Below are 19,086 nucleotides of genomic sequence, written 5' to 3'. Positions count from 1 at the left end.
TCCACAGTAAAATGGAGATGATGACAATAATGGTACTATCTCCCCTCCCAGGAATGTTGTAAGGATCCTAAATAAATATGTTTTGCACTTTGTAGACTGTAACTATATGAATACAGGGTACCACTATCATTACAATTTCTAGCATTGCTTGTTACCTTCAGTAAATGGCTGGGAGGTTTTGTTGCCACTTGAGGGTGAATTTAACCAAGACTCTAACCCTCCTACCCAGTGAAGTGATTAAGCACACAAACAGGCATCAATATTTATTAACACAAGACAAAGGAAACACATTCAATGAATTAATAGAACACTGTCCAGCCAGATGTTAAATTTAAAAAATGTATATCTAGTCTAATTTCAAATAAATAAAAAACTTTATACATAATTACATAGTATTATAGTTTGAATTTGACACTGGTAAATATTTGACAGAAAGTAAACAAAAACTGCATTTAGGACTAAAAAAAATTATTCTCATATCTTTACAATCTCATCCTCTGGACAAATAACATGGCCCATCTACATTAGACTAAATCAGGAAGGTCATAAAAACGATAAAGGAAAAGACTAGTGTTTGAAGAGTATTGTAGCGTCATGCTCCAATTTCTCTTGCCACCAGTACATTACAGCAGACAACAAAAACAATGCTAAGGCATAGATCATTCTGGAGCTTGAGAGCAAGAAAGTGAGGTTAGCATGACTTCTCCTTGGTTTAGTCTGAAAGATTCCTGGATTGCTAAAGAAAGTGGTTTATTTGCCCAGGAGATCCAGCACCATGCCTAGGGCAAATACCATAACACAAAAGCTAGGGTCTTAAGTTCTTTGTTTGAGCCAAGCATTGTGCCAAATTTTCCCAAGGGCTATCCTAAAGTGGTAACTAGTAAGAAGGCTATGGTCCCTGATAACCAGAAGCAAAGCAACTTTCTAAGTATCTGAGGGAAGGAAGCGTACTAGGGAGAAAACAGTCCATTGTATGGCAAGAAGCATTATTAAATAATGCCAATCATGCTATTCTGGTCCAGAGCTTTGGTGCTTGTAAGGATAGCAAAACTGAACTGATCTAGCTCCCTGTAAGTGTTCTTCATCTCCAGGCACACTCTTCCAGAGAAGCTTAGCTGCCTTTATTGCCTTATTTTGCAGTTCTAGCAAGAAGGGTTTCAATTTGATGAATGGATTTCTTTGGACTGAGATGAAAACTCATTCAGCTAGTGAATGAAAATACCAATTTTCTTCTCCATTCCCATATACAACTTTTGCATAGGAACACAGGTAGTATGTGTCCTAGAAATCTGCTAAGGCTATGTGCAGTAGAGGACTTTAAAAAAAGTAAATATATATATATGTGCATGTATATATGCACACATCATATACACGCATACATGTATGCATACACACAAATACCACTGGAGAAAAATGAACTGCCATAATAGCTTTTAGAGCAGGAGGTTTTCACCTGAGGTCCAGGAACTAAAAAATTTTTTTTGGTAACTGTCTTTCAATATAATTAGTTTCCTTGGTAATCCTACATACTTTCATTTTATGCATTTAAAAAGATGATTCTGAGAGAGGGTCCACGGGCTTCATCAGACTGCCAAGGGGGTCTGTACACAAAAAAGCCTATAAGGAAGTCCCATGACAAAGTCAAGTGACACCACGGGATATTATCCTTACTGCAAGAGTAGGAGTATGTCATAAAAGGAAAGACTTCTTGCTGCTGTAAACTCTCAGTTACACTAACTTTTAGCAGGGATTTAATAAAAGGTAGATGGTTTCCAAAGGAGGGTAACTTGAGTGGTAAGACATGAAACTGATTCACTGAAGAAATGCTTGAAAGAACTAGGGACATTTAGCCTGGGGAAAAAAAAAAAAAGATCCAGGGAGACACAAAGTGCTCTGTACATAGTAGGTACTTAATCAACACAAATATGAGTTGAATTGAATCTAATGACAGCTGTCTTCAAGTATTTGAAGGGATGTGTAAGAGATCAGACTTATTCTGCTTGGCTCCAGAAGAACCAATGCCCTCTTTTGACAAAAGCTTGGGATTCCTATACCCTAATGGAAGGAAGCCCCAGGAAGCTACAGGGAGGCAGATGTTGGTTCAATCTATGGAAGACTTCTTTAATAATTAGAGCTGTACAAAAATGGAACAGGCTGCCTCATGAGGTAGTAAATTCCTCATTGCTGGAGGTTTCAGGCAGATGTTAAACAGAGGATTCATCTAAAGGGCATGAGGTTGGAGTAGACGATCTCCCAGGTCCCTTCTAGCTAAGTGATTTCCTAATTCTATGACCAGAAGGGATAGTCACAGAATAATGAAAACATTGATCAAAAGCAGTGAAATGGCCACAAAAACAGGAGCAGGATTGTTAAGGAGAAGCTACAGACCTGAAGAAATGCAGAATCTATGCAACTCACAACCTGAATAATCAGCCCTCAAAGAGCTCAAAGTTGCCTGTACTCTTCTGCTCATATATGGAATATCTTTTTGTGAATGAGTCTACATGTCTCCTTTCTATGTTTTGCAGGTATGATTTATACTATTTTATTCTCTCTCACTATATATATATATATATTTTTCTCTTCAGAATTGGGAAGACTACAGTGAAAGACAGTTCTTTTCCTCTGCTTTGTCCAGAATGATTCACTGATATGTGTGTGTGTGTGTGTGTGTGAAAATCACACCAAACATTAGCAAGCTATTGTACCTAAAAATTAAACCATTTATCTGTATGCATAGAGGTTTCATGTTTGCCTTGATGGATGTGCTTTTCCTACACATGCCAGAGCCTCTCACATCACAAATTAATTTACTTAAAATATTGAAAAACAGATCTGCAATTGGAAAATAGTTTTGGGCCTGCCCTTGTTGGAGAATGAGAAGAAAAGAAATGAGGACAATGAAAAGGGTAGTAATAAAGTGGCTTCAAGTCACTTCAAGGACTGTGTTTACACAGCACTTGATAGCACTGCTATAGAGAAGGGTCTATCTCTGCATTATAAACCTTATTTTCAGGGTAAATACAAGTCTTAAAAATTGTTTAAAAACATACTTAGTTTACATGATGTTACACTGGGGTAAATAATATGAATTATTAAAATAGAGTAAGTAAGTATTTACATAACAGACTAGATGGATCCAAGAGAACCATTCTAAAGTCTTATTCACTTTGAGGGTTTGGTGGTTCTTTTTTTTAATTTTAAAAAATATTTCTGTAAGAAAAAAATAATAGAATCCAACTATGTTCGAATATATGAAGGATCAGACCAAAATAGGAAACTGAGCCAGAGGCAAATTTGGCTCTGTCTTTTGCTCAGTCTGCTAGGCCTGGGCACCACAGTTATTCCAAAACAGTGTGTTTTGCATAAAACAGGGTTCCCTTATGAGCATTTTTCTAAGGCTGGCTGATAGCATTCAAAGGAGTTGGCCATCATTGAACTTTTTATTTCTGTTGCAATGCATTGGCTACTTACCTCACTCCCTTCTCAACTTCCTCCCCCCACCCCCCCAACCATGTATGCATAGTTTCCACCTGATAAACTTCCCCCACCCCCGCTCCCATGGAGTGGAAAATCAGAAGGAACTTTCCAGTTTTAAAAGAGAAACTTTTTGCAGAAATTGTAGATAGAAGTTTTGCTACAAATGAGCAGAGGGGCTGGGGAAGAGAAAATTCACTGACTTTAGGAAGTTTTGACACCCAATTAATTAAATTCAAAAGCACAATTTCAAAACTGGGGATAGTAGGGAGTGATATCTCCCCAGGATAAGGTAATCTTGATGTTTTTCTTGGTGCTTTAAGTAGTTTGTTTTGTAAAGTGAGACTTTTAATTGGTCAACTTGCAGAAGAAACAGGATTAATGTTTAAAACTTAAGTTCACTCTAAGGGGAAATGGGCTTTAAATACAAATACAGGTAGCTTGATCTTATAAAACATGCCAGCCAGCAAAGTCACAGTACAGTGTGCAATGGAAACCTGCATACAACTTAACATTTCTTAGTTAGCTAACCAATTAAATGTTAAGAATCTTATAATTACAATCCTAAATGTTTCTACTTTGGTGACTGTAGTTATACAAGCCATTTTTTTGCACTGAATTAGGCATACTATTATTTACATTTTAAAAATATAGGCAAACCCTTTAAATTTTAGCCGTGTGCATGTGTGTATCTATGATGACATTATTAGATTTAATGAGTCATCCAATTTGCTCATGGCATGACTGTAAGTATTCTGTATAACCCCATGTTAATAAAGCCCAGAAGCACTAGCTACAGTATAATTGCAAAATACAGTATGTGATGGAGAACTGTGGAACTCAGACGATTTCCTTTATGTTAATAAATCCCTTTGCAAAATTCTAAAACAGCATTAGATAAAAATACAAGTATGTACAACAGATGAAAAAATGTAACACCCATTTAGCAAAGGCTTTAGTAACGTGCTGCTTACCATAGTCAATGTTAAAGGTCACCCCGAGTAAAATATTAACTTTTTTTTTCATTTGCTACCACGGAATTTCCCTTTCCTGTTTGTCACATGATTGAAGAATTCCATAGGATGAGATGAAGGAAATACAGTGTCCACCTCAAATAATTTTACAGTAAGTATTAGTACTTGTTTTTAGCTTTTTTTTTTTTAAATAAGATAGCAATAGTGACCCGTTCTCAGGCCTTTGGCTTTCATGGTTCTGAGAAACTGGCCACATGCCCATAATGCACAGTTACATGTTATAAGCCACATAGATAGGATCTAACTGATCTGCCAGAAAGCTGTCCCGGAGGTGCATCCGCTGCTTCTCTCCTCTGGAATTAATTGGGATGACGCCTGGGTCCACCACAACCACAACTCCAACAATGAGGTAATGTTCTTCCAAGACCACATTAGTCACCAAAGGAACCAGATCCAGGGCTTCTTGCTCACAGCCACACAGTTCCACAACCACCACAAGCAAGTTGGTCCATGTGAACACAGCACTGAAATGTCAATGACATTTAATTAACATAGATTTGTTAACATGAAAATAAACTTAGAATCGAAAGGAAGTAGTGGCAGGGATAATTTCTAAGGTTGCATGCTTATAGTTATGTTTGAGTATAAACCTGTGATATTTTAGTGGTTATAATATTTCCTAACAAATAACAAAGTTACATACATGAAGACTGAATTCTAGAAGAGCCTGAAAGTAGTTCAATACATCCACTTAGCTCAATCAATCAACAAGCATTTTAAAGCAAACTGTGCTGGGAATACAAAGATGATGATCAAATAGTCATTATTATCAAGGAATTTAAATCTTGCTGGGAGAGACAACCTGTACATATATAGGTATATACAACATATATGCAGAATAGATACAAAATATTTTTTTTGGGGGGTGAGGCAATTGGAGTTAAGTGACTTGCCCAGGGTCACACAGCTAGTAAGTGTCAAGTGTCTGAGGCCAGATCTGAACTCAGGTCCTCCTGAATCCAGGGTGGGTACTCTATCCACTGCACCACTTAGCTGCCCTGTGAATTTACTTTTAATAGTTAATCAAAAGATACAATTAGGTCAAAGCCAAGAATGGCAAATTAATTAAACTATCAATAAAATATTTCACCTGTAAACCTAAGGTACACTGTTCCATAAACATGCACTATGAGGGAGAGGAGCAGACACACATAGGGGACATTGTGGCCAGGCATGTGTGTGCAGGAGCAACTCACACCAGGACCTCGGATGTTTTATGATGGGCTCCCACAGAGCCTTTTCTGCCCTGATCTCCCCTGGATGTCATGACCTCATAAGTCCACTGGCTGCCTGGTTGTACAGCTTCTATATCCAGCTCAAGCACCCAGCTAAAATACTATCTTTTATGATGAGCAAGATGTTATCAGAAAAACCTGGAAAGACCTACATGAGCTGATACAATGTGAAATGTACCATATACAAAATAACAGCAATACTGTAAGATGATCTGCTGTGAATGACTTGGTTATTTTCAGCAATGCAATGATCCAAGGCAACTCTGAATAACTTATGAAAAATGCAGTCCATCTACAGAGAGAGAACTGATGGTCTCTGAATACAGATTGATGCATAATTTTTTTTTGTTAGTTCTTTTATCTGAAGTTTTGTTTTTGTCTGTGTTGTGGGGAAATTAGGGTAGGGGGTTTGGGGTAAGGGTCCTTAGGAATTCCTCTTTTTTTCCCCAACAAACATTTATTTTACTTTCCATTTACATTCATTTTCATAAGATTTAGAGTTCTAAATTTTTCTCCCTCCCTCCCTCCCTTTCCTCCCTCCTCCACGAGATCGAAATCAGGTTATATATGTACAACCCACAAGTGTTCTTTTTATCAGTTCTTTCTATAGGGGTGGATACAAAATAATTTTGACGGAAAGGTGGTAGCATCGAGAGGGATCAGGAAAGAACTTATGTGGAAGGTGGTGCCTAGCTGAGACTTAAAGGAAACTAGGGACTTGAAGAGGTGGAAGGAAGAAAGGAATGCATTCTAGGTGTGGGGGGCAACCAATTCAAAAGCACTGAGACGAAGTACTCTGTTGAAGGCATGGTAAGAAGGCCAGTCTTTTTGGACTATAGAGAGGAAAAGGGTTGTATAATAAGACTAGAAAGGTAGGCCTGGGCCAATTTGTGAGACCAAAGGATGGTGTATGTTCTATCTATGAAGTAAGAGTGCACCCCTGAAGTTTACTGAGTAGAGAGTGGCATGGTCAGAATTATGCATTTAGAAAATCACTTGGCAGCTTTTTGGAAGACAGACTACAGTAGAGAGAGACGTTAGAACAGAAGACCAGGAGAAGGCACACATAAAATACATATACGCATATATGTAATCCCCACCATGTACATTCTAGAAGAAATAAATAGGATCTAACTGATCTGTCAGGAAATTGTTCTGGAGGTATATCTACTCAAACTCAGTCAACATAGCCTTTACTTCAGAATTTTTGTCTTCTCTCTTTAAGCCTCCCATCCCTTCCACTGTTGCCTTCTATCCTTTCAACTACTAAGGACTTTGTTCCTTTATTAAAAATACTGAAGCCACTCACCATAAGCTCTCTCAACCTCTTTATCTCAAAACCCCTTGAAATCACCACACAACCATCTCCTTTATTCTAGCAAATTCTTATATGGATGTGAGTCTTCTTTCTTCCTGTCAAAAGTCAACACTTTCACCACGTGTCATCACTTCATCTCATCCTATTTCTTCTTTTCCAAAAGAATTTCCCCTTAATTATCTCTCTCTAATTATCAATCTACCACCATCCACTACTCCTTTCCTTACTGCTTTTAAACTTTCTTCCATCCTTAAAAACTTTGATTAGACCTCACCATACCCTCAAATGATAATCTTCTTTCTTCCTTTTCTCAGCCAAATTCTTAGAAAAAGCTATCTACACTTGTTGCCTCCACTCCCTCTCCTTTCACTCACTTTTGTTTTTTGTTTTTTTTTTTAGTGAGGCAATTGGGGTTAAGTGACCTGCCCAGGGTCACACAGCTGGTAAGTGTTAAGTGTCTGAGGCCGGATTTGAACTCAGGTACTCCTGACTCCAGGGCCGGTGCTCTATCCACTTCGCCACCTAGCTGCCCCTTCACTCACTTTTGAATACTTTGCAATCTGGTTTCTGACCAGATAACTCAACTGAAACTGCTTTTCCTGAAATTACCAATGATCTCTTCATTCCAAATCTGATGGTCATTTTCTCACTCCTCATTTTAGCATATGAAACCAATGACCACCTTTTCCTCCTAGATATTCTCTTTCGTGTTTTTGTGATAATATCTTCTCTTGGTTCTTTTTTCTCCTAGACATTTGAATCATCCATATCACACCCTGTTGCCCAAGGCTCTGTTTTGGGCCTCCTCTTCCTGAGATATAATATATATATAAAATGTAATATGTATGCGTATATGTTCATGTCACTCTTATTTTAGTCAGTGATCCCCTGTTGCCTATAGGATAAAATAGCATCTTTCTACTTGATTTCCATTTATTTATTTATTTTTGGAAGGGAAATGAGGGCTAAGTGACTTGTCCAGGGTCACACAGCTAGTGTCAAGTGTCTGAGGCCAGATTTGAATGCAGGGTTAGTGCTTTATCCACTGTACCACCAAGCTGCCCCCTCTACTTGATTTTTTTTTTTTTTTAGTGAGGCAATTGGGGTTTAGTGACTTGCCCAGGGTCACACAGCTATACTTGATTTTTAAAGTCAAACCTTCCCAACCCAATTAACCTTTCTAGTCTTTTGTTATTTCTCTTTCTACATACTAGAGTCCAGCCATCTTGACCATCTCTCTTTCTCACATAGAGCATCTCCATGCCTCTGATAATTATTCATGTCTGGAATAAACTCCCTTCTCACCTCTACCTTAGAGAGTTTCTTATTTTCTTTAATATGTAGCTTGAGTGCTTCTACTTGAAGTTTTTTCCTGATCCTGTCAACTATTGGTGCTTTTCCTTTCTCTAACTATCTTGTATTTACTAGTATATACATTTTTTTGTATAATACATATTTTCACCCCATATCTTTTCCCTAGCAGTGGTTAATAGTAGGTAATTAATAAATTCTTTTTACTAACCAAAGTACCAAAAGCTATATATTTATGAGTAACATGGGAATGAATAATGTAGCCAACAGAAGCATGGATTGTATCTCTAACAACTATGAAATCCCATGTAGGAAAAAAAGGAACTCAGAACACACAGGTCGTAGTTTTATGTTGTTTTTTTAGTTGATTGCTATGACTTTGAAAGAGAAAGGAAAAGATAGGAAGTGAAAATTTTGCTGGTTGAATAAATAGAACAGAAAAATGGAATCTGGTTTTCTAAACCAAGATTTATAATGCCAGAATCTCAGCTTCCTGAGAAAGTATGCAACTTACAAGGGCTGGGGAAAATAGACCTAATGATCTGATCACAAGGGCTTGAAAATGAAATTTAGAGGTTGGAGAGGAGAAAAATGTTCACAAAAACAATAAACTCACATACTATAGAGAGCAACAGAAATGATACAGAAAAAAAGAACACCTGTGGAAGATGTAGCCAGTAATTCTTAGGGGAAAAAATAGAGGAAAAGGTTGTATCCTATACTTACAAACTCAGAAATCTACATATAAATTCACATAGTATGAACAAGAAACACTGACTTCTAAATTTCAACAAAAGAGATAAATATAAGCCCATATGTATCAACAGACTTACTGGGGTGCAACACATAATAATACTTTACATTTACATAGTATTTTAAGGATTACAAAGTCCTTTGCATACATATGATGCTCAAAATAAGACTGTGAAATCTATAATCTATTTTTATCCTAGTTTTACATTTATGGAAAAGTAAGGCCAAGGTTAAATAAGTGGGTCAAGGTCACAGCTGTGGTCAATGACAGTGCAAAGACTTAACAAAGGTCTTCTATTGTTAAGTCCAGAGTCCTATCTACTATATCACATTGACACATGATTTAAAAAATGGAAGTAGGAAGAGAGTGTATTTAGTTCAAAAGAAAAGATCTAATGGAAGGGGCAGTGGAGTCAGATCAAGAAAGTAAATATCCATATGGAAATCTATTACAAAAACATGGAAATATGGGAGCCAGAATTTGGGTGAAGAGACAATTAGAAAAAGAGAACTAGATACTGTGGAATTAAAGACTCCCTGGCCTGACAGAAAATGTGAACAATGCTTTCTTTTTTCGGGGGGGGGGCATTAAGCATTTATTAAAGCATACCAAATATTAGTAAAGAGAGAATACATGGCTCAGAAAGTTCAGAAGCACTACATACTTAGGATAGAAGAGTGAGAGAGAACAAGGCACTGCCACCTTCTCTAAGTCTCAGGCCCAAAAGATAACAATGCTTTCTTTTCTTAAAAAACAATGCTTTCTAGGGGCAGCTAGGTGGCACAGTGGATAGAGCACTGGCCCCGAAGTCAGGAGGACCTGAGTTCAAATTCATCCTCAGACACTTAACACTTACTAGCTGTGTGACCCTAGGCAAGTCACTTAACCCCAATTGCCTCACCAAAAAACCCCCAAAAAACAATGCTTTCTTAATGAAGATCACAAAGGACAGCCACAACCACAATGATGTACTGTCTTTTCTGTAGCTATCTCTTCTGTAGCCTTGTCAAGCAAATGCCTTGCTGCCCCCATCAGAGATGAGAGCAAGGATTCTTAACCTTTTTTTTTGGGGGGGGGGGGCAGGGCACTGAGGATTAAGTGACTTGCCCAGGGTCACACAGCTAGCAAGTGTCAAGTGTCTGAGACCAGATTTGAACTCGGGTCCTCCTGAATTCAGGGCTGGTGCTTTATCCACTGCACCACCTACCTGCCCCCGCCTTAACCATTTTAAAAAATGTCTTCCTTGGCAGTCTGATGAAGCCTATGGTCCTCTTACTCAGAACGACATTTTTAAATGCATAAAATAAAGATACAAAGGCTTACAAAGGAAAGCAATTATATTAAAATAGAGTTACTGAAGGTTTTTTTTTTTAAAGTTCAAGAATCCCTGATGAAGAACTTTTGCCATAGAGAAACTTCTTTCCTAAGCTATACTCTATGACTGATGATGACTATTCCTGAATCACACTCTCTTTCAGGACAGCCCTGCCACCAGGATTCACTTCATTCCTTCCTCAAGGTTCTAAAACCATGAAAAAAATCAACTTTGCCATTATTCCTGGGTGGAGTAGGTCAATCTGATCCCCTGTGACCGAACTCGTAATCACCATAACTTTCAGGACCAAAGGGTGAAAAGGAATACTCTTTAAATCAGTTAGTATTGATTACTTTGATTTATTTTTAGTTTGATTGTAGAATTAAGTTCCCTTCTTTAGGAAAAGCTAGCCGTAACAGCTAAGCCAGACTAACCAGGATATTATCTTAAGTCTATTTGACATACAGATTTAATGAGTAGATAGATTGATAAGACTTACTTATTTAGTAGCAGATAATTTAGAGTAAGAAATATATCTATGTAGGAATAAAATAATGATAGGATTGTAAGATTCTTTTTAAAGGCTCAGTTCCTCTTTCCAATTTTAGTAAATAAGCTCCTGACCCCTCCCAACAAGTCAAGTACAACTGACCAAATACAAATTGTATAGTGTAATCTTTTAAGGTTGAGTTTCCCTTGCTGGAGGATTGGGGGAGGGGGGCCGGGGGAAGGAGGTGTGGGGGAAGGAGGTGTGTGAGTGCTAACTACAAACCACAATCCCTCTTTCCCAGGCTTAGTTCAAACTACAGGCCCCTTTAAAGTAAGCTTTATGGTTGTAAAATGCTACAGGGCAGAGATTCCTAAGGCAATCTTACTTTGACAGAAAGGTTGACAGATAAAAGAAGAATGTGGTTAAGAAAGCCCAGGAGGAATAAAAGAGATTACCTGCCTTGTCCAACTGAACTGAATTTGTACAGCTTGTATGTATGTTGTGTTTCTCCCAGATCTGAGCATTTTCTAAAAGTACTATGAGTCTACTCTTCTTGTTACTTGGAGAGTTTATAAGCAATTAGTACTTGCTTACTAAGCGTTAACTAATTGGATTAAAATACATGTTACACCTAGGAAAAAAATGGTAGTGGGGATTGGGGAGTTCAGAACAATAATTGTTTTTTTGGGGAAATTTACCATTCAGCAATGCTCCGGTGTGTCCGAGAGACTGAGGTCTCTATATCAGTTGGGTGGTAACGTAATCCTCTCAGCTCTAGAGTTTCATCCAAGGCTCCTACTACATATAATGCATCATGACGTTCTGAAAGACGAGAAACAGAAGATAAACGTTAGTAAGCCTGCCTAAGCTTCTCTAAGATATCTAGATCTAAGAAAAAAGATTACATAAGGTCCTTGTCCACAATGATCCTGAATTCTGGTCTGAATAACACAGACCACTACACTACCAACAATGTATTGTACAGAAAAGGCTATGTCAATGTACAAGCTATGCTTAGGAGAAGGAAGCTATTTTTCCAATAAGTTTCTGCATCTAACATATCTGTCATCCTGCGAGATGACAGATATCTTGCCTTTTTTTTTGGGGAAAAAGAAAGTCAGACCCCAAATAATTAATAGTTCAATGTCAATTTGGAAGGTCTCCAGGAAAGCATCCAAGGTATTTGTATTTGGCTCTGTGCTATTTAAAAGGAGGCAGTATAGTGTGGACAAAGAATACTGATTTTATAGTCAGAGGACTCTCATCTTTGATACTAACTACTGGTGTGACCTTGGGTAAGTCACTTTATATCTTTGAGCCTCAGTTTCTACATTGGTAAAATGAAGGACTCTGAGGTCCCTTTCAACTCTAGATCTATTATTCCAACTATGATTTCTACCCAAAATTTGGATCAATGGGGCAGCTAGGTAGCGCAGTGGATAGAGCACCGGCCCTGGAATCGGGAGTACCTGAGTTCAAATCCGGCCTCAGACACTTATACTTACTACCTGTGTGACCCTGGGCAAGTCACTTAACCGCAATTGCCTCACTAAAAAACAAAAAAACCCAAAAAAACCCCAAACAAACAAAATTTGGATCAAGCCCTAAATGGGATGTCTGCAACTTCTGCATATGAGTAAATGCTAGGAGGGATAACTAACACATAGGATACCAGGCAGGATCCAAAAAGATTTTGAAAAGCTAGAGCAAAGCTTCTTAAACTGTGGTTTGTGGTTGTGTAAATGAATGTGGGGGTGAAAAATCTGGCAACAGTAAAAGGTTATGTGTGCCTATTTTATATGCCTCTATACCAGGGTCGCATAAAAATTTCTCTGGTGAAAAGGGCTCACAAGTGGAAAAAGTTTAAGAAGCCCTGAGCTAGAGCACTGAACTGAATCTAAGCAAAATTCAATAGGAATAAATGTAAAGTCTTAAACAGATTCAAAAATAAACTCTGTCCATATAAGATGGAAGAAGCATGACTGTACAAATTGGTCTAAAAAGGATATGCACATTTCATTGAACTATATGCTCAATGAATAAACAGTATGATGACGCAATCTTAGGTTAAGCTGAGAGAAGAATCCAAAAATGATGGATCAGATGGAGAACGATCTGTAGTTTTGGGGGCTATTTATCAGGAAGTGATGGAGAATGTTTAGTAGTGAAGGAGATAACCAGGTGAAGAAGGGCCTTGAGAACATGCTTTTTGAGGGCTGATTTAAGTACCTAAGGATGTCTAGCCTAGAGAAAAGGACACTTGGAAGGGGTAGAAGGGCTAGGAGGGCTGTCTCTGAGTCTCAGAAGGCCTAATATGTGGAAGAATGATCAGATCTGTTCTGCTTGGCTCCATATGGTAGAACTGGAAGCAGTAGGTGAAAGAAGGAGGCTCTCTCTTATTGGAGGCTGACTTTCTGGAAATGCTTTAGAGAGGATTCTTTTTCAGGCAGGCAGGCAGAACAGATAGAAATTTGGATCTGATCTCTGAAACTGTGATTTTAGTGAAGTGGGTTACAAGGAGTCAAATAATGGTGTCTGCTGGATAGCTGAATTGTAAGAGTGGATGGTACAAGCTAGAGACAAGAATAAAAGAAAAACTGGGGAGCTGGGTCAATAAGAATAGGGAGATGTGAACAGAACAAGGGAAGATCATTAAAAGAGTCAGGGAGGACGGATCATCTTAGGAAATGCTTCTGAGGTTCAGGATCAATTAGAGGCAGCATGGTACAGCAGAAGGAGCACAGGATTTGCAGTCAAATCTGAGCTCTGGTAATTACTCCCTGTGTAATTACTGGTAATTACTCCCTTTCTGGGCTCTCTATTTTTATTCTATATAAAATATGAGGATTAGGTGAAATAATCCCTAAGGTGTCTCCCAGCTCTAAATCTATGATCTTATGGCTCTTTCCTGGTTGGCATTAGAGCCACATGAGGGTTTAGGGCATGTAAGTAATGTGGTCAACATTAAGGTTCTGAAAGTTGACTTTTTTAATGGCAATCACTGAAGGGCCAGCATTTAGTCCACAGCAGTAAAAGGCATAAAAGATGACTAGAGTGTGGCCAAGGTAGATGGCAATAAGATGCTGATGTCATGCCACATTATGTAAGAAAACTGCCAACTATACCCAGAATTAGAGAATTTGAGAGTTAGAAGGCACTTCAGTGGCCCTCTGGTCCATCTGATAGCCAGAAGCGATCACCACTATAACATAACTGACAAGTCTGGCAAGTTCCTTGATAGGGGGATACTGACAAGACAGAACCCACACAATGGGTTTCTTTTTTTTTTTTTTGTGAGGCAATGAGGGTTAAGTGACTTGCCCAGGGTCACACAGCTAGTAAATCTCAAGTGTCTGAGGCCGGATTTGAACTCAGGTCCTCCTGAGTCCCGGGCTAGTGCTTTATCCACTGTGCCACCTGGCTGCCCCCACAATGGGTTTCTTGAGAGCAGGGACTGTAAGTCATTGATATTTCCAGACCCTGTTACAACATAATCGAAGCCTGGCACACAGATGATGCTTAAGACATTCTTGCTGATTGACTGGCAACTTCATGGAAATAAGTTTCAATTGCAAGGGATTTGAATTATCACTCTCTCTCCCACAACCAGCATGAAGAGAAAGAGGTAAAAGTTCATTTCTTAGTGAGTATTTCAGCCTCATGATGGCCACAGGAACACAGAACATCCCTCAAATCTCAAAGAGCTGCCTTGAAGTTTGGAAATTAACTATTTTAGGAATTGGGTTCTCTTGGCCGTATCTGTGCCCTGACACAAGTACCCCTGCCCCTATCCTCAAAAAATATTACTGTTTTTTTCATGAGGGATCATGACTCAGGTTATGACCTCTTGCTTCCTGAACACTCTCTTACAGGGCACAGTGCTATTTGTAAATGAACATCATTTTATTTACATATTGCACAAAATTTCAATAAATTTCCAGAAACAAAACAGCATTCCAGGCTGAGGGGAAGGTAAATTAATTCCACTACTGAAACCTAAGCAAAGAGAAAGAGAATAGTTCATCAGGGGCATACCTCCAGTGGCAGCTGTAAGTTCAGTTCGGCGAACAAACCCAAGGTATCCTGTCCTCGCCCAGAGTGTCTGAGCAGCATCCCCAAAACTGAGCCGAGTGTTGAAATGGTCAGCTTGGAGAGTTTCGTTGTCATAGATGGTGTAGTAGCCACTGGCTGTGTGAGGGCTGTTCACCCAAACCTGTAATGCAGAGAGGTATATAAGTTGGTTTCCCACAAAGGCTGTGCAATCCTCGTAACTAGTTCAATGATTCTAAAACCTCTTAGTTCTATCAACTGACTTTTTTTTTTTTTTTGCATACAGAACTTCAATTAGTGAGCAGCAAAGCCAAGACTCAAACTCAAGCCTTTCCATGCTCAGCCTGGCCTCTTCCCACTAGGCTACCTCACTGAGGCTCTGCTACCTTAGAGGAAGATAGAATGGCAGAAATGCTGTTGTTTTCACCATCATGCATTATTCACCAACACTCAGTGGTGTGGGTCCTAGAAATTTATTAGCTGGGTAACACTGGGCAAGTCACTTAACTCTATTTGCCTCAGTTTCCTCATATGTAAATGAGTTAAGAGAAGGAAATGGCAAACTACTCCAGTGTCTTTGCCAAGAAAACCTTAAATGGAGTCACGAAGAGTTGGACACGACTGAAACGATTGAACAACAATTTTTTTTTTTAATGAAAAGTGCAATCTTACATTTTGGTACTTCATAGGGTAATACTACTAACTCATAGAACTGGTGTGATCCTTAACAAGTCAGTATCCACCAAAGTACCCTTAGAATAGTTTGCTACCTGAGCATAGGGAAAGTCCAGGAGACTAATTCAGACCATAGTTTCATTGGGTCCTAGGGCATGACCCCAAAAGAATCTGATACCTTGGCTCTCTTTCCAAATCAAAGAATGAATTTATACATACCTCTCCAAGATGAGAATCTCCAACAGGCCCTTTGGTCTCTGGATTAACAATGACCACTTTGACCCCAGGCAGGATCTAATAAACAGTGGACAAAGATTGGATTCACTGTCAGGTTACTCAAGAAGCTGAATCAATGAAAAGGCATTCATTGACTACAGAAGACCCTGTGGGTGTAGAGGTCATAGTAGCAGCTGTGTATATTCCTGTGGTGAGGCATAAATATCTATCAATGAACCAAGCCAAACTACCTGCTCTGGACCTCTCAACTATGGAAGTAACTATGGGAAACCTTGTGAAAGGAGAACTGTGATGTCCTTGGAAAGGGGAAGAAGTGAATGATCCTCTATCAGGGAGGTCAGTTTAATTCCAACATATCTCCACTTTATCTGGGAAAATGTAAACATTTTCCAGAAAAGATTGGGAGGAGTAGAGATGTGTACAGTCATCTAAGACTTGGACTGGAGCAGTGCATGATACTTAGGAGAAAAGTGTAATAATTTGTGGGAATGGTACCCCACTAATTGGTATCCCCATAATGAATTCAATCATCCATTAATTGAGTATCTCCTATGTACAAGACACTATACAAGGACCCATGAAGTAAATAACAGATTAGACCTCGGTAGAACAAATACTGTTATCATGAAATTCTTGTAGAAGTCCCAGATAGTCCATTTATTTCAAGCAATATAAGATGCCATTTAATTTCACTGCAACAAAATAAAATAGTGCTTTTAAGTTTACTGTGATAACCCCAACCACTTTCAGGTGGCACTTTAGTTAGACATGAGGCAGCTGAGCGGTGCAGTGGATAAAGTGTTCATCTTCCTACGTTTAAGTCTAGTCTCAGAAATTTATTAGCTGTGTAACACTGGGCAAGTCACTTAACTCTATTTGCCTCAGTTTCCTCATATGTAAATGAGTTAAGAGAAGGAAATGGCAAACTACTCCAGTGTCTTTGCCAAGAAAACCCTAAATGGAGTCATGAAGAGTTGGACACGACTGAACAATTTTTTTTAAAATGAAAAGTACAATCTTGCATTTTGGTACTTCATAGGGTAATACGACTAACTCATAGAACTGATAAATATCAGCATGCCTGCAAAGACCACTCTCATGTTATTTTTAGGGTAGGAAATACTTTTTCTTAAGTGATCTCAAGGGTTAGAAGTAGAAAGACAGCAGTCAATACTGCATGCTTCTGGGGCTTATAATCAAAGGGATCCAGTCTCCCTTGCTTTTTATCTTTTTCTCCACTCAACAGATAATCTATTCTATTTGTCTGGTTACAGGCTGGATATTAGCTTGAGGGCTTCCTCCAAGATCCAAATCAGGTGGTTCCTTTTCCAGGCAGCATTTTCTGGTACCCCTTTCTGTCAAAAATTATTCTGTCCATCTCAAATTTTTCATAGCACTTTGTATATCTTTGCATTTACCACATATTCTACCATATCATAGCAGTTTTCATACATCTTTCCCTCCCATTAGACTATAAATTTCTGGGGGGCAGGGTCTATCTTTTTTATCTCCAGTGCCTAGCATGGAACTTTGTAGCAAGCAGGTACTTAATAAATGGCTCTTGAAGGAAATTTCTGAATTCTAGATATAATCCTTTTCCCCTCCTTCCTTCTGCTATACCCTGAACTTGATATAGTCTTTAATAAAATCCTATTTCCCTTCTATGTGGTTCTCTTTCTGAACTTCCCCATTTATGTTAACATTAACACTAATCTTTAATTAGGGGCAGCTAGGTGGCACAGTGGATAAAGCACTAGCCCTGGATTCAGGAGGACCTGCGTTCAAATTCGGCCTCAGACACTTTACACTTCCTAGCTGTGTGACACTGGGCAAGTCACTTAACCCCCATTGCCCTGAAAAAATGAATGATCAACAGCAATGTTCCAGGGGGAGGGGTTCAAAGACAACCTGCTTTCAAGGAATTTACAGAGAGAGAGAGAGAGAGAGAGAGAGAGAGAGAGAGAGAGAGAGAGAGAGAGTGTGTGTGTGTGTGTGTGTGTGTGTGTGTGTACACCTCTCTCTCTCTAAGTGTATGTGTATGGGTAAACCTTGACTATTCATTTATCTGGAACATATATTTGTTTAAGTGTTCTGAGAAGGCAGCTACCGAATTATATTTGTTTTAGTGTCCTGAGTGAGCAGTCAACTCATTTGCATGTAAGAGGCCACAGAATACAGGACAAAATTTGCTTCTGTGTTTTGTCCTCCAAAGGTTTATTTAGAGATGAAAAACGAGAATTCTGAAGTTAATAACTTGGGAAAATATCCAAATTGTCTAACATACCATTGGTGATATGGGACTGAGGTTCAGGCAAGAAACTGGGGCTATATATAGATCCGTATGTGATCTTTATCACATCTTTTGATGTGATAAACTCAGGGCAGTAGATGAGGTCACCAAGAAAGAATGAATTTAAGGGACAAGGGAAGCAGTTTCGAGGAGGAACTTCAGGGTTATAGTGAGAGTTAGAAGATGTGATATGGATGATGGCTGAAGAGAAGACTCAGAAGGGGTGATTAGAAAGGTAGAACCAGGAAAAGAGTAATGTCATAAAAATCACAGAGAAGAGAGAACTGCTAAGAGGAGATGGTGTTCAGTAGTGTGTCAAACACTAGACAGGACAAAAAGAATAAGGACTGGAAAAAAAGACCAATAGATTTGGCAGTGAAAGATTAGTGTTAACATTGGAGAGAACAGTTTAAATTGAGTTCAGAAGCCAGAATGCAAAGGGTTGAAAAGTAAGTGAACAGATGAAGGAGGTACTGAGAGCAGAAAGCTTTTTCTAGGAGTTTGGCTGATAAAGGAAATGATCTAGTAAAGTTTTTTTTAAAGGATGAGGAAGACTTGGGCATATTTGAAGGCAGCAGGAATCAGTACATAGGGAGTGAATGAAAATTAGAGAGATGGTGGGGATTACCCTGTGGGCAACCTCCTGAACAAGACAGGAAAGGATGAAATCATGGGTATAACACCTGACACCTATCAGATTGGCTAAAATGACAAAAAAGGAAAATAATAAATGTTGGAGAAGCTGTGGGAAAATTGGAACACTAATGCATTGTTGGTGGATCTGTGAACTGATCCAACCATTCTGGAGAGCAATTTGGAATTATGCCCAAAGGGCGATAAAGCTGTCCATACTCTTTGACCCAGCAATACCACTTTTGGGTCTTTTTCCCAAAGAATGGG

The 19,086-nt window shown here is 38.8% G+C and overlaps 1 protein-coding gene across 3 annotated transcripts in view; it reads right to left on the bottom strand.

Annotated features, from left to right (window-relative positions):
- Positions 1-250: 250 nt before the first annotated feature.
- Positions 251-19,086, bottom strand: part of DIP2B (disco interacting protein 2 homolog B) — a 195,816-nt gene continuing 176,980 nt past the window's right edge. For all 3 annotated transcript variants that reach the window (XM_043965902.1, XM_043965903.1, XM_043965904.1), the window contains 4 exons: positions 15,879-15,953; positions 14,970-15,147; positions 11,633-11,756; positions 251-4,975 (listed from right to left, as the gene is read on the bottom strand). In XM_043965902.1, the coding sequence (XP_043821837.1) occupies positions 4,723-4,975; positions 11,633-11,756; positions 14,970-15,147; positions 15,879-15,953 (630 nt within the window). In that variant the 3' untranslated portion in view covers positions 251-4,722. The remainder of the gene's footprint in view (positions 4,976-11,632; positions 11,757-14,969; positions 15,148-15,878; positions 15,954-19,086) is intronic.

The sequence above is a fragment of the Dromiciops gliroides genome, chromosome 5 (assembly GCF_019393635.1).
Source record: "Dromiciops gliroides isolate mDroGli1 chromosome 5, mDroGli1.pri, whole genome shotgun sequence".
NCBI lineage: Eukaryota > Metazoa > Chordata > Mammalia > Microbiotheria > Microbiotheriidae > Dromiciops > Dromiciops gliroides.
This window is presented reverse-complemented; position numbering and strand designations above follow the sequence as displayed.